This window comes from Chlorocebus sabaeus, chromosome 24, assembly GCF_047675955.1.
Source record: "Chlorocebus sabaeus isolate Y175 chromosome 24, mChlSab1.0.hap1, whole genome shotgun sequence".
In the NCBI taxonomy this organism is placed as follows: Eukaryota; Metazoa; Chordata; class Mammalia; order Primates; family Cercopithecidae; genus Chlorocebus; species Chlorocebus sabaeus.
In genome coordinates, this window is record NC_132927.1 from 11,204,155 (window position 1) to 11,219,618 (window position 15,464).

Consider the following 15,464-nt stretch of genomic DNA (forward strand, 5'->3'; position numbering starts at 1 on the left):
GAATATATAATTCCATTTACGAAATATTTGTTGCTTGCTTACGAAGTCCCGGGCGTAGGCTTAGGAGGTAGTGAACAACATGACACAGTTTATGGTCTTGCAGAGAAAACAGATAATTACACAAATCATTTAAAAAATATGTAATAAGTACTAAAACAAGAGCAGTTCAAGGTATTATGAAAACATTTCAAGGAGAATGAAACTGACTCTTAGGGATCAAAAAGGCTGGCTTGAAGAAGTGACATTTTACAATTTGAGACCAGGGAGATGGGGAGGAGTGTGTGCTACAGAGGAATAACATACACAATGGAACAGAGCTCAAGAGAAACAGGAGGAGCTTATAATTTTGAGAAAAGTGTAACGGAGAAAGCAGTAATCCAAGAGGCAGATGAGAGAAAAAGGCAGAGTGAGATTAGGCTAGGCCTTGTAAGGCCTTATCCAAAAAACAATAGGAAAAAACCAGAAGAATTTAGAAAGGGAAATGATATTAGAAAGTACTGTAGCCACTGTATGAAAAATTATCTGGGAAAGAAAGTAGATGAGGGGCCAGTAATAATAGTAACAGATCAGTAGTGGTCTAGGTGGCTGGCTAGGCGGTTATGGTGGCTTAGAGTAGGAAGGAGAGAAGATGACAAATAGTGGAAGAGAGAAATTCAGAAATAGTAAACAGGCAGAATGAACACAACATAGCTGTTTAATTCATTATGTTATCCAAATTAAAACTAAAATTATATGAACCTTGAAATAAATTACACCATTATGTTCTAAATCCAAAGTTGGGTTTTGCAAGCTCTAATGTAAAGAGAGCCAGGGATAATGTAAATGAGTGGGGCTGAATGAATATTTAAAAAATATGAAGATGTGAAAGCCATACAATGTTACTTTTCTTATATACTGAGCTTATATACCATAACAATCACCATTTTAAAGTGTATAATTTAGTGGTCTTTAGTGTATTCACAAGGTTACACAATCATGACCACTGTCAATTCCAGAACACTTTCATCATACCAAAAGGAAACGCCATATCCATTAGTAGTCATTTCCTATTTCCTCTTTCTTGCTGCCCCTGGCAACCATACATCTACTCTCTACTGATTTGCTTATTCTGGACATTTCGTGTAAATGGAGTCATATAACATATGGTCTTTTGTCACTAGCTGCTTTGAGATAGAATCTCACTCTGCTGCCCAGGCTGGAGCACAATCTCGGCTCACTGCAACCTCCGCCTCCAGGGCTCAAGCAATTCTCCTGCCTGTACAGGTGTGTGCCACCATGTCTGGCTAATTTTTTGTATTTTTAGTAGAGACAGGGTTTCACCATGTTGGCCAGGTTGGTCTCAAACTCCTGACATCAGGTGATCCACCCGCCTCAGCCTCCCAAAGTGCTGGGATTACAGGCGTGAGCCAGCGCGCCCGGCCGTAACTAGATTCTTTAGCATACATTTTCAAAGTTCATCCACATTATAGCCTGCATTAGAACTCCATTCCTTTTTTTGTTGAATAATATTCTCCTGTATGGACACACCATGGAAGAGATATACCATTTGTTTATCCATCCATCAGCTGGTGGACATTTGGGTTATCACTTCTGGCTATTAAGAATAATGCTGCTATGAACACTTGTGTATACATTTTTGGGTGAAGGTATGCTTTTAATTCTCTCAGGAATATATCTAGGAGTGCAATTGCTGGGTCATACAGTAACAATTGGTTTAATTGTTTGAAGAACTGTCAAACTGTTTTCCAAAGTAACTGCATCATTTACATTCCCACAATGTATGAGAGTCTTGATTTCTCAACTCCTCATCAAAACTTGTTATTGTTTGTCAATTTGATTATAGCCAGCCTACTGGGTGTGAAGTGTTCTTACTGTGGTTTTGATGTATATTTCCCTGATGATTAATGATGTTGAGCATCTTCTCACGTACTTATTGCATATCTTCTTTGGAGAAATGTCTATTCAAATCCATTGCTCACTTTTTAATTGGGTTGTTTTAAAAAACTGTTTTTTCTTTTTTTCTTCTTTATTTTTTGACATTTAAAAAATTAACTCCCTATTCTGAATCTTTCAATTTTTTATTGATGAGTTGTAAGAATTCTTTTATATTCTGGATACAAATCCCTTATCAGATATATGATTTGCAAATATTTTCTTCTATTGCGAGTTTGTGACCTAAGATCTTAAGGCTTATTAATGGGTATTTTTACACACAAGTATTAAAAAGTCAAAGTCAATATACTAATTTTGGAATATTGAGTTTTTTCAGAACTTTCCTTTGCAGATTTCATTAAAAAAGAAAAAAGATGATTTCTGTCAAATTCCTACTTGTTTTCATAGACAGTCCTATCTCAAATATTCTAAAATGCAATAAAATACTTTGGTATCTCTAAATTACTTAAGGTGCAGTCATCCTCTCCCTATATCATCTACCAAAAAACATCCAATCTCAACCCTGTTCTTCTATATGGTGCAGAATAACTATGAAATACAGTATACACCTGTGATACTGGTGGAAGGGAGAGAGAAATATATTATTGGTTAAAAATAGCCTATTGAGTGTTTTCCTGGGAAGTTATCATGTACCTATAATAAAAGACAACTTTTCTAAAATCTGAGAGCATTTTTAGAGTTTAACGTGTCTGGTTTTTATTCTTTATGTATGGTAAAGCAGATGAACAGTGTGATTCACACCATACCCAATAGATGTATCTGCCATTGAATTTCTTTGCTCATCTTCTTTCAGTTTTTCTTGTTTCTCTTTCATTTTTTGTTCTTGCTCCTTAAGTTTTTCTTCCTTCCTTTTACGAATTCTAAAAGTTAAAATGAAATATGATAGTCTATCTGATGCACATATACTTTTCACTTTTAGCATCTTGTCTTTAATCAAATCATGGAAAGTACTCCAAACATTATTATAAAACTATAATGTAGTAATCATTCATAAGTTTTTTTTTTTTTTCTTTTTTCGAGATGGAGTCTCGCTCTGTCGCCCAGGCTGGAATGCAGTGGCCGGATCTCAGCTCACTGCAAACTCCGCCTCCCGGGTTTACGCCATTCTCCTGCCTCAGCCTCCCGAGTAGCTGGGACTACAGGCGCCCGCCACCTCACCCGGCTAGTTTTTTGTATTTTTTTAGTAGAGATGGGGTTTCACTGTGTTAGCCAGGATGGTCTCAATCTCCTGACCTCGTGATCCGCCCATCTCGGCCTCCCAAAGTGCTGGGATTACCGGCTTGAGCCACCGCGCCCGGCCTTTTTTTTTTCCTTTGAGACAGAGTTTCACTCTGCTGCCCAGGCTGATCCTGCTTCCCAGGATCAAGTGATTCTCGTGCCTCAACCTCCCGAGTAGCTGGAATTACAGGCATGCGCCACCACACCCGGTTAATTTTTGTATTTTTAGTAGAGACGGGGTTTGGCCACGTTGGCCAGGCTAGTCTCGAACTCCTGACCTCCCAAATCCGCCCTCCCAAAGTGCTGGGACTGCAAGCATGAGCCACCACGCCTGACCTCAATTCACAAGCTCTTAGCAAAGCCATCAAACATCAGTCTAATCAATTCCACATTATAGCACCATGTGAAATATGGTTTTAAATGCAAAGAAATAAACAGCTTTCATTAACACAACTATTACAATTATTTCTTACCTGGCAGCTGCTTCTTCCCTCTCTTTTCGATGTTGTTCTGCTTTTAATTCCCGGAACTCCTGCTTTGCCTGTCGTAATATATCAACATAATCTTCAATAAAATCCCTAGTTGAAACTAGGGTCAGTAGCTTTCCACAGAGAGCATGGAGTATCTTCATTTTTTCTCCTGTCAAAAATTGGTAAATACTTCTGTATTATCAATCACAACAAATGAATTGTGTTTGAACTTTTTAAATTTGTGGCTCAATATGAAAATGCCTAATAAAGAATAGGGAGTAGTCTCTCAAACATGTCAATGACATGTCTTCAGAAAAAAGCGACTATGGGCCAGGCGCAGTGGCTTACACCTGTAATCCCAGCACTTTCGGAGGCTGAGGCAGGCAGATCACCTGAGGTCAGGAGTTCGAGACCAGCCTGGCCAACATGGTGAAACCCCATCTCTACTAAAAATACAAAAATAGCTGCATGCGGTGGCATGTGCCTGTAGTTCCAGCTACTTGGGAGGCTGAGGCTGGAGAATCGCTTGAACCTGCGAGGCGGAGGTTGCGGTGAGCCACGATCGCGCCACTGCACTCCAGCCTGGGTGACTGAGACTCTGTCTCAAAAAACAAACAAATAAACAAAAAAGGCAACTTTGAATCCAGTTTAACAGCTATTGATATATGAGGCATTTCAAATGTCTATCTTGTATACTAGTAGTTAAATAAACATAAGAAATTTTGTAATTACAAAGAATTGTTTCTCAAGTTTTATTTTACTTATTTGAGACGGAGTCTTGCTCTGTCGCCCAGGCTGGAGTACGGTGGCACCATCTGGGCTCACAGCAACCTCTGCCTCCTGGGTTCAAGCGATTCTCCTGCCTCTGCCTCCGAGTATCTGGGACTACAGGCACACAGCACCACGCCTAGCTAATTTTTGTGTTTTTAGTAAAGATGGTGTTTCACCATGTTGGCCGGGCTGGTCTCGAACTCCTGACCTCAGGTGATCTGCCCACCTTGGCCTCCCAAGGTGCTGGGATTACAGGCATAAGCCACTGTGCCCGGCCCTCAAGCTTTAATTTTTTGGCTGAGTAACTGAAGTTCAATCAATACTAAACTGTAATCACATGAATTAAAAAAAAAAGACCATGGTAAATTACTATTTCTAAAAGACTGCACAAAAAAACCACCATAAATTATAAAGACTGCAAATGTTAGGAGGTAAGGTATTCTACTTTATTGTATGTTCTCTAAAGTATACTAAATTAAACTCTTTACTTGTACATGCAATTCTTTAAAAAAGGAATTGAAAAATAGCTTCATCTTAACCTTATATACTGTTTCTCATACCTCAAACACTTATTCAAGTGAATGGCAGGATTTAGCAGCCATTTAAACTTCTGATACACTAATGAATACAAGAGAAAGCTAATTTTCTAGCTAATTCTCACCCTTTTAAACTCAGTAGATATAGCAGACTAATCATACCTTTAAAAATATTAGAAAATCAAATAAAAAAGACAATCATAAATAATTAAAGTTAGTATGAATAACAATAGTCTGCTTTATCTTTTTCTCTTTTAATACTGATTGATCATAAAATTTCTCATCAGCTCGTTAGTTTTCTGAGAATAAGAGGGTAGGAAGTGGGCAGGTACAAATTCCAACTTGCAAAGCTTACCTGGTGTCAAATCATACACTGAGGTGCTTGACAGTTTCTTCACTAGACTGGGATTGCTCAAACGAAGCTCCATACAAGCATCATCTGTAGCATCAAATCCTCCTCGTTTTTGATATCTATACTTTGCATTTGCCGATGTTACATCAGCACCTGAAGCTAAGATGTGCAGTCTGAGGATTTCTGAAAGAGTGCAGCTATCAAGATCCAAACTTTTCAAACTGCAGCCTATAGTTGTTAAAAATGAAATAGTCATTTAGAATATAAACAATAAATACTCAGCAATGTAAATGTACCTTTATAAAATTAAAAATAAAAAGCCAAACAAACAAAAAAACAAAACCCACACATACCCTGGTGTAACTGTGGCCATGCAGCTGCCAAAGATGCAACTGCAGACAGTGCAGATTTTGTGGGGTCTGCATCTTCATCCAAAGCCTCTGTTAAATCTTTAAGGAGATAAATACTTTATTCTAGTGCAAATCAAAGCTTGAATATTTGGGAATAATGCCCGTTTTAAATGATGAAAAAAACAGCAAACACCTTAACATTCAGAACCTCAAAAGAACAAACACTAGGTACAAGCATTATTCACATTCTGCTTCATCACCACCTACAGCTATAAATCCTAAACCATGCACTACACAGACATTTTCATAACTTAAGAGAAAAGACAATTTCCAAATTACCAATGAGACGCACATAAACATTCCCCCCAAAAGATAAAATGCACTTTAGAATTAAAAACAAATCTCCTCACTCAATATAACCTTAGAAAAGTCTACCTTGAAAATTGGAATCCATTTAAAGATAACCTAATCTTTTATGGTTTTTGTTTTTTTGTTTGTTTTTTTTTTTTTTGAGACGTAGTCTTCCTCTGTCACCCAGGCTGGAGTGCAGTGGCACGATCTCGACTCACTGCAACCTCCACCTCCCAGGTTCAAGCAATTCTCCTTTCTCAGTCTCCTGAGCAGCTGGGACTACAGGCACCTGCCACCACGCCCGGCTAATTTTTATATTTTTAGTAGAGACGAGGTTTCACCTTGTTGGTCAGGCTGGTCTTGAACTCCTGACCTCAGGTGATTCACCCACCTTGGCCTCCCAAAGTGCTGGGATTACAAGCGTGAGCCATGGTGCCCAGCCCTTTTATGAATATTTTAAGATTAAGTCATAACAAAGTATAGGTTATAGTCATCACAAAATCATCACAGAAAATGAGCTAAAAGAAGATGGCACTACTGTAATTTAACTATTGAAATATCTTCATTAAAATTTCAAATTTTTATTTTGAAAAATTTTACAGACCAAGTGCAGTGGCTGATGCCTGTAATCTCAGCACTTTGGGAGGCTGAGGTGGGCGGAGCACAAGGTCAAGAGATCCAGACCATCCTGGCCAACATGGTGAAACCCTGTCTCTACCAAAAATACAAAAATTAGCTGGGCATGGTGGTGCGTGCCTGTACTCCCAGCTACTTGGGAGGCTGAGGCAGGAGAGTCATTTGAACCTGGGAGGCAGAGGGTCCAGTGAGCCAAGATCGTGCCACTGCACTGCAGTCTGGTGACAGAGCGAGACTCCCTCTCAAAAAAAAAAAAAAAAAAAAAAAAATTTCCAATCCAAAAACCAACAGGGACTGGGCGCAGTGGCTCATGCCTGTAATCCTAGCACTTTGGGAAGCCGAGGCAGGCGGATCACCTGAGGTCAGGAGTTTGAGACCAACGTGGCCAACATGGTGAAACCCCGTCTCTTCTAAAATACAAAAATTAGCTGGGCATGGTGGCACATGTCTGTAACCCCAGCTACTTGGGAGGCTGAGGCATGAGAATTGCTTGGACCTGGGAGGCATAGGTTGCAGTGAGCCGAGATGGTGCCACTGCACTCCAGCCTGGGTGACAGAGTTAGACTCCGTCTCAAAAACAAAACAGAACAAAACAAAACAACAGGAAGATTTCCCTGAATTTTCTAAATAAATTGCTTTAGCTTTAAAATGGTGCTTAGCTTACAAATAGAACTAAACAACAAATCTACTGGTATAAATGTATGTAAAGCATTAGTATATCCAGTTATTCCTAATTATAATACATAGATTGATCAGTGTCAAGCTATGAAAAACCCTTCTGTTATATCATAGTACAGTGTACACAGATTCAGACTAAGAGTCAGATAATGTATATTCTAGTATCAGCTATGCTAGTGCCTCGTAATGTGCCCTTGAGACAAGTCACTTAATCTGGGGTTCGTTTTTAATTTTTTTGAAGATGGAGTCTCACTCTGTCACCAGGCTGGAGTGCAGTGGCATGATCTTGGCTCACCGCAACCTCTGCCTCCCAGGTTTAAGCAATTCTCTGCTAATTTTTGTATTTTTAGTAGAGACAGGGTTTCACCATCTTGGCCAGGCTGGTCTTGAACTCCTGACCTTGTAATCCACCGTGCTCAGCCTCATTTTTCTTTTTCTTTTTGAGACAGGGTTTGAATCTGTCGCCCAGGCTGGAGTGCAGTGCTGCGATCTCACCTCACTACAACCTCTGCCTTCTGGGCTCAAGCCATCCTCCCACCTCGGCCTCCCCAGTAGCTGGGACTACAGGTGCATGCCACCATGCCCACCTAGTTTTTATATTTTTTGCAGAGGCAGGGTTTTGCCACATTGCCCAGGCTGGTCTCACATTACTGAGCTCAACTGATCTGCCTGCCCTGGCTTCCCAAAGTGCTGGGATTACAGGTATGAGCCACCATGCCTGGCCCATCTTTCTTAAAGGAATGAGTCTGGATCAGTCATTTTCAAATTCTTCAAAAAAAAAAAAAAAAAAAAAAAAAAAAAAAAAATTTTTTTTTTTTTTTTCCTTGAAAACTCAATATAAAAGATGCTCTTGTTAAAGTGAGATATGGAGATGAGAATTCTGCCTTTTCATCTTTCCAACTCTCCTGCAGTGGCACTGACGAATTGCCTTGGATTAGAGTTTGAAAATCACTAGGCTAATCTTCCGTGGTTCTTTAGCCTTCTACTATATGACTCTCCTACCAAAGTCCAAAGCCTGACAAAATTAACCTTAGAAAACAGTCCCTTAATAAAGGAAAAAGGCAGCTCTGGGATCGTATCTAATTACAATCATTGACAATTTCATGGCATTTCAAGCATACATAGGGCCACACATGAGAAGCTATCTATAAAATTTGCATATATGCCAAAAGTCATTCCTACCAGACCTAATCTAGCCCAAACGACAGAAATCATATTCTTCTGTAGCAGAAAAATACTATATTTAAAATTTCCTCAATGTTCATTTTACATATAAAGCCAAACAAATTTAATTAATGAGCACTCCAAAATTAACAACAGTCCTAGATACAAACTGTAAAAGTGTATTGGCTCTTATCCTGCAGCAACCACCACATTCAACCTATACCATCTATAGAAAGTTATAATTTCCTAAGACAAAGGCTATAAAAGGCCTTTAGGAAATGAAAAACCAATGAAATGCATTTTTAATTGTGTTAAATAAAGTAATATGCTAAAATATATTCTTTAACTCTTTACCTATCATATGGCATTCTTAAGAAACTGTAAATATCATTCTAGGATTTGCTTAGTGATAGTCACTTGGGTACATCACACCAAGAGAATATAGCCAAATTATATCCAATATTTTATGACTAACTGCAACAGATATATTTATTGTCATCATAATCTAGAATTAGGTGCATACAATTCTAACACTAGACAATGATCCAACAAATACACAAAACTATTCTATATAAAGAGGATGCTCTTGTTCCCATACTTTGAAGGGCTTTTTAGTTCATAAGACTAAAGAGAGGAACTGATGTATTAAATATAAGATTTTTTAAATTGGTAGTCAAAATCTCTCAGGTTTGATATAAAAACAGGGAGACCAAGGGCCAAAGAAATTAGATCTTCTCAAAGACAGATAATTTTACAGGCAATGCCAGAGGAAACACATATTCAAAATTTCAACTTCTTTACCATATTATGAAGCAACATAGCACAGTTGTAATGAGTCTCTAGATCAGACTCCTTGAGCTTGTATCTCATCAATTCCTTATTAGCCATGTTTCTTCAAACTAAGCCTCAGTTTCTTTATATGTAAAATGCAGAAAATAGTATCTTCCTCAAAAGAGTAGTATGAGAATTAAATGAAACAATGTGTAGTCTCTTACGTCACTTATTTTACATCACGTAAAATGTGGTCAATAATAAATAATAGGGAAGTGAGAAAACAGTGAAAAATGCCAGACTTATTTTTTTTCCCTCCCTAACATTTAAATATATATACATATATATATATATATATATATATATATATATATATATATATATATATTTTTTTTTTTTTTTTCCTTTGAAACAGGGTCTCACTCTGTCCCAGGATGGCGTGCAGTGGCACAATCACAGGTCACTGCAGCCTCAAACTCCCAGGATCAAACAATCCTCCCACCTCAGCCTCCCAAGTAGCTGGGGTTATAGGCATGCACCACTACACCTGGCTAATTTTAATTAAATTTATTTATTTGAGACAGAGTCTCTCTCTATTGCCTAGGCTGGTGTCGCGATCTCAGATCACTGCAACCTCTGCCTCCTGGGTTCAAGGGATTATTGTGCCTCAGCCTGTATGGGATTACAGGCATGCGCCACCATGCCTGGCTAATTTTTGCATTTTTAGTAGAGATGGGGTTTCACCATCCATGTTGGTCAGGCTGGTCTTGAACCTCTGACTTTAAGTGATCCGCCCACCTCAGCCTCCCAAAATGCTGGGATTACGGGCATGAGCCACTGCGCCTAGCCTTGTTTTATTTTTTGTAGAGACAAGGGTCTCACTATGTCACCCAGGCTAAATATTTTCAAAGACAGCATTAAAACTTTTATTTAGTGGCCAATATTATTTAGAGAGATACACCTTATATTTATACACAGTCCTATATAGGCCATAGTTATTTTAAAAACTCACAGATCAATCATGAAAGTGTAATGGCAGCTGGGCGCAGTGGCTCAAGCCTGTAATCCCAGCACTTTGGGAGGCTGAGGCAGGTGGATCACCTGAGGTCGGGAGTTCAAGACCAGCCTGACCAACATGGAGAAATCCTGTCTCTACTAAAAATACAATATTAGCCGGGTGTGGTGGTGCATACCTGTAATCCCAGCTACTCAGGAGGCTGAGACGGGAGAATCGCTTGAACCCGGGAGGCGGAGGTTACAGTGAGCCAAGATTGCACCATTGCACTCCAGCCTGGGCATCAAGAGCAAAACTCCGTCTCAAAAAAGAAAAGAGAAGAGAAGAGAGTGTAATGGCAATTCAAACACCAACCATTGCTTATATATATTTTTCCTTTATAATACTAATTTTCCCATACCATTTCCTTTTTACCACACTTTTATTTTCCACCATGACTTCCAAAACTACACAATTCAAATCTGGAATTAAATACAGCTTTATGTCTTGTATTGTTAGAATTTGATCAATAACTCTATAATGTTGGCCATTAATAAATATAATAGCTAAAAGAATATCATTTAATTGACTAAATTATCTGAGATGACAATAGGGGTCATATTGCTTAAAAGGAAGATGACCTTGAATTATCTAAGGTCAACAAAACTATCTGACTGGAGGAATGTCCCATCTTTCTGTACCAATATTCTGATATCAAGATGTCTCCTAACAGTTCTTTCTTATTGTGAATTTTTATGTAACATACTCAAGTATTGTTTAATCAAGTTTCTGGTCCTAAATCTCAAAGTTCAGGGTATTATTCAGGAGGCCAAATCAATCTCTTATTAGAAATGCTTAACATTTCCTCTGACTAAGGTGAATCCTAAACAAAATAGTGAACATACTGTTTTAAAAATATGTAAGGGTTTGCCCCAAGAATTATTCCTGCATTAACATGTAGCATACAACTGACTCTAGAAGCGTACAGAACTTAAAGGGCAAATTACCTAGTTCAAACTATTAAGTAAAATTTTACTTAACTCTGATGTAAAAACTGTCAGATCTAAAATGAAATCAGCAGTAGTATTTTCATTTTAAAATATTAATTACAATTAAAGTATTTCCTGGCCAGGCGCAGTGGCTCACGCCTGTAATCCCAGCACTTTGGGAGGCCAAGGCGGGTGGATCACCTGAGGTCAGAAGTTCGAGACTGGCCTGGCCAACACAGTGAAACCCCATCTCTATTAAAAACAATACAAAAATTAGCTGGGTGCGGTGGTGGGTGTCTGTAATCCCAGCTACTTGGGAGGCTGAGGCAGGAGAATCGCTTGAACCTGGGAGGCGGAGGTTGCAGTGAGCCAAGATCATGCCAATGCACTCCAGCCTGGCAACAGAGTGAAACTCCATCTCAAAAAAAAAAAAAAAAAAAAAGTATTTCCTTAGTTAGGGGCAAAAAAACCCCCAAAAACCAAAGAAACAGTGCTACAGTGCTAGTTAGCAGAATCTCTTGGAATTACAGATACTGGTCAATGAAATCTATAATGCTCCTAAATCATAGGAAAAGTCTAAAGGAATAAAAGCAAGATAGATCAAGGGAAAATATCTTTAAGGTTGTCAGACACAGGTTATATCAAAACAAAATTTTTATAACATAATCCATATGTTGTTAGCATATGATTCAATATCAGGTAACCTGAACAACTATATTTTATAAGCATAAAAGCCAATTTAATTTAAAATTAGCCTTCAAAAATTAGTTTCACTACAAAACTACTATGGTTCAATCAGCAATAATGTTGAACTCTGACCTTTGGTGTCAGCATCAGTTAGTTGCTCTTTGGCTACTTCCTCTTCTTCTTCAGCTATTGCCTGGAAGATTGCAGTCAGGAAGAAAAAAAGCAATTCACACAGTGGGCCTTCACTGTCATTTCCTACAAGAGCTTCCTCTAATACTTCTGTGAATAAAATGTTTAAAATGAATTTAAAGTTCTGTTCATGTACTGAAAAAACAACTCCACTGGAATAAACATTTAATCAACAATAGTATGTGCACCTATTTTCTTAAGCATCAATTTATGAAAGTATAACCAAGTATTATCCAAGCCAAAATAAGAAACAATTTATAATGATTACAATAAAATACAATAAAATCATAAGCCACAGTCACCTCATTCAAGTAAGTCAAAATAGCTTCAATAGATCAACATATTTCATTTAAATTTAAGGCACGAATTAAGGCACATTTTAAAAATTATAATTTTATTCTAATCTGAACAATGCAAATATTTGTTACTGTGCCACTGTTCTTGAGGGCTATATATGTGCAAATAGTGAATAGGAGAGGTCATTATCTGCATTAGGTTTTAATCCTAATATTGTGTCTAAGTCATAAATAAATGTTTCTTATCTAATTCATCTCACCTAAACCAGCACTGTTTAGACCTCCTTGATCTATAAGGCACAGTGATTCTTGCCTCATCCGGCTCATAAGGAGAAATAAAAGAATTTGAAAGCCCCCCTAAAGAATACACTTTTATTAAAATAAGAGTGGCATTATAGGCTGGACACAATGGCTCACGCCTATAATGAGCCGAGGCTGAGGCAGGCGGATCACGAGGTCAGGAGATTGAGACCATTGTGGCTAACACAGTGAAACCTCATCTCTACTAAAAATACAAAAAAATTGGGCCGGGCGCAGTGGCTCACGCCTGTAATCCCAGCGCTTTGGGAGGCCAAGGTGGGCAGATCACAAGGTCAGGAGTTCAAGACTAGCCTGGCCAAAATGGTGAAACCCTGTCTCTACTGAAAATACAAAAATTAGCTGGGCATGGTGGCGGGTGCCTGTAATCCCACCTACTCGGGAGGCTGAGGCAGAGAACTGCTTGAACCTAGGAGGTGAAGGTTGCAATGAGCCAAGATTACGCACTACACTCCAACCTGGGTGATAGAGCGAGACTCTGTCTCAAAAAATAAATAAATAAATAAATAAAAAAGAAAAAGAAAAAAATTAGCCAGGCCCGGTGGCAGGCGCCTGTAGTCCCAGCTACTTGGGAGGCTGAGGCAGAAGAATCGCTTGAATCCTGGAGGTGGAGCTTGCAGTGAGCTGAGATCTCACCACTGCACTCTAGCCTAGGCGACAGAGCAAGACTCTGTCTCAAGAAAAAAAAAAAAAAGAGTGGCATTATAATTCTCTATTTCAAAGTCTCTACATAGATTTTAAGAAAATTATTTTTCCATGTGACAGCCAAAAATTCAAAATCTGATCCAAATCTCTCCTTATACTAAACGCATTATAAATATTTATACAAAGTAAAATATATAAGTACACAGGCCAAAGAGAATTACAAATTAAAGGTAGGCAATAGCCTGTCTGCAAACACCCATATACCACTCCCTGCTCAAGAAGTGGAGTCTATTCCACCATCCTGTTGAATCCCAAGGTGGTCTCTCACTGCTCTGACGAATGGAATGTGGCAGAAGTAAGGCTGTGCCAATTCCAGGCCTAGGCTTTAAGAGGGCTAGCAGTTTCTGCTTCCTGCTTCTTAGAGTCCCCAGGTGCCACATAATAAGTATGAGATACTCTGATGAAATGAAAGGCCAACTGAAGAGGACCAAGGCACCAGAACCTGTGTGAGAAGAAGCCATTTTGAACATCTAGCTAGACCAGAGAGATCCCAACTCCAGTGCCCCCACAGAACTTTACGAGATGGCTTGTGTTGTTAAAGGCACTAAGTTTAGGATGAACTATAATGTAGCAATAGATAACTAGAGCACTTGCCTAGGGTTACTCCATCAGGAAACTCATCTTGAAGATCAAAAAGTTCCCCAAATGCATTAAGGAACTCCAAAACCATCAGAGCATCACCAAAGATTTCAGGAGGTAGTCTAGTTTTCACTGGTGTTGGTTCTGGAAGTTCCTGAAAGATTAAACAATTTATATAACTATGTGAACCAAGAAAAGGAAAACTTAAAAGGTAGAGATGACATACTTTTTACCTAACTATTAAGCATTATTCTTTGTAAGCTACTGGTTCTCAACCCTGGCTGTTTATCACAATCACCTTTGAAACTTCTAAAATTATAGATGTCCTGAACTTGTTCCAACTTTACTAAATCACAGTTCCTGAGAACGGACTGGGAGAAAGGAATATTTTCCTTCCTTTTACTAAGAACATAACTTTAGGCTGAGTGTATTTCTGACTATATTTCCCGGTAAGAGTCTCTTAACCCACATTTTGAAGTCAAATCAGCTGTGAAATACTACCTTCAATGTACTATCTCCTTATGATTTGGAACATAATCAATCTACCATCTACTGATTTAGAAATTGTTCTTTATAAGCCAAGTTGAATGAGTTTGATTTGGATACTTTGGCCATTTCTAGAAACAGGCAGAATCCTTACCTAGCAATCAAGCTAAATGCATGCCTGGCTACAGTGGTTTTTGGATTATTAAGGATTACACAAACTGACCTATTATTTCTACAGAATAAGATACATTATCAAAGCTGATTATAAAACACTAACAATGCTACCTTGGAATTCTAAGTGTGAACATTTGCTTAACTAGCTATTTTCTCTCAGTTAAATATAAAGAAAAGAGGCTGCTATTAAATAAAAGAATGATTTCATCAGCAAAGCCACATAAGGCATGTAAAACCTATGTGTGCCAAACATCACATAACATGTTTATACCTTAAGGTCATCACATTCCATATCTTCTCTAGGTTTACTCCACTGTTTTAAGTATTCCACATATTTTCGCTTTTCTTCACGTAACTTCTCCCTTTCCTAAACATTTTTAAAAGTTAGTAACAATTCATGTAAGAAATTTACATAGCAACATTGGCATCTCCTGAGAACTTGTTAGAAATGCAAATAGTTGGACCTTACCCCATACCTACTGAAGCAGTAACTCTGAAGTTAGGACTTAGCAATTGGTGTTCTAGCAAGCCCTCCTGGTGGTTTTTAATACATGCTAAAGTTTTAGAACCACTGATCAGAATAATACCTATCAAAATAATGCTATAAAGACTGAAAATGGGCAGAGTGCAGTGGCTCACACATGTAATTCCAGCACTTTGGGAGTCAGAGTCAGGTGGATCACTTGAGGTCAGAAGTTCGAGACCAGCCTGGCCAAAATGGCGAAACTCCATCTCTACTAAAAATACAAATATATATATATTTTTATATGATACAAATATATTTATATAAAAATATA

General features: G+C 38.3%; 1 protein-coding gene across 4 annotated transcripts in view; it reads right to left on the reverse strand.

Annotated features, from left to right (window-relative positions):
* The window catches only part of BAZ1A (bromodomain adjacent to zinc finger domain 1A), a 231,106-nt gene that overhangs the window by 27,778 nt on the left and 187,864 nt on the right, over nucleotides 1-15,464 (reverse strand). For 3 of the 4 annotated variants that reach the window (XM_073010925.1, XM_073010924.1, XM_007986467.3), the window contains 7 exons: nucleotides 14,939-15,034; nucleotides 14,023-14,161; nucleotides 12,053-12,199; nucleotides 5,654-5,749; nucleotides 5,304-5,528; nucleotides 3,645-3,810; nucleotides 2,700-2,813 (listed from right to left, as the gene is read on the reverse strand). In XM_073010925.1, the coding sequence (XP_072867026.1) occupies nucleotides 2,700-2,813; nucleotides 3,645-3,810; nucleotides 5,304-5,528; nucleotides 5,654-5,749; nucleotides 12,053-12,199; nucleotides 14,023-14,161; nucleotides 14,939-15,034 (983 nt within the window). The remainder of the gene's footprint in view (nucleotides 1-2,699; nucleotides 2,814-3,644; nucleotides 3,811-5,303; nucleotides 5,529-5,653; nucleotides 5,750-12,052; nucleotides 12,200-14,022; nucleotides 14,162-14,938; nucleotides 15,035-15,464) is intronic. The other variant, XM_037983884.2, reaches the window with a different exon arrangement.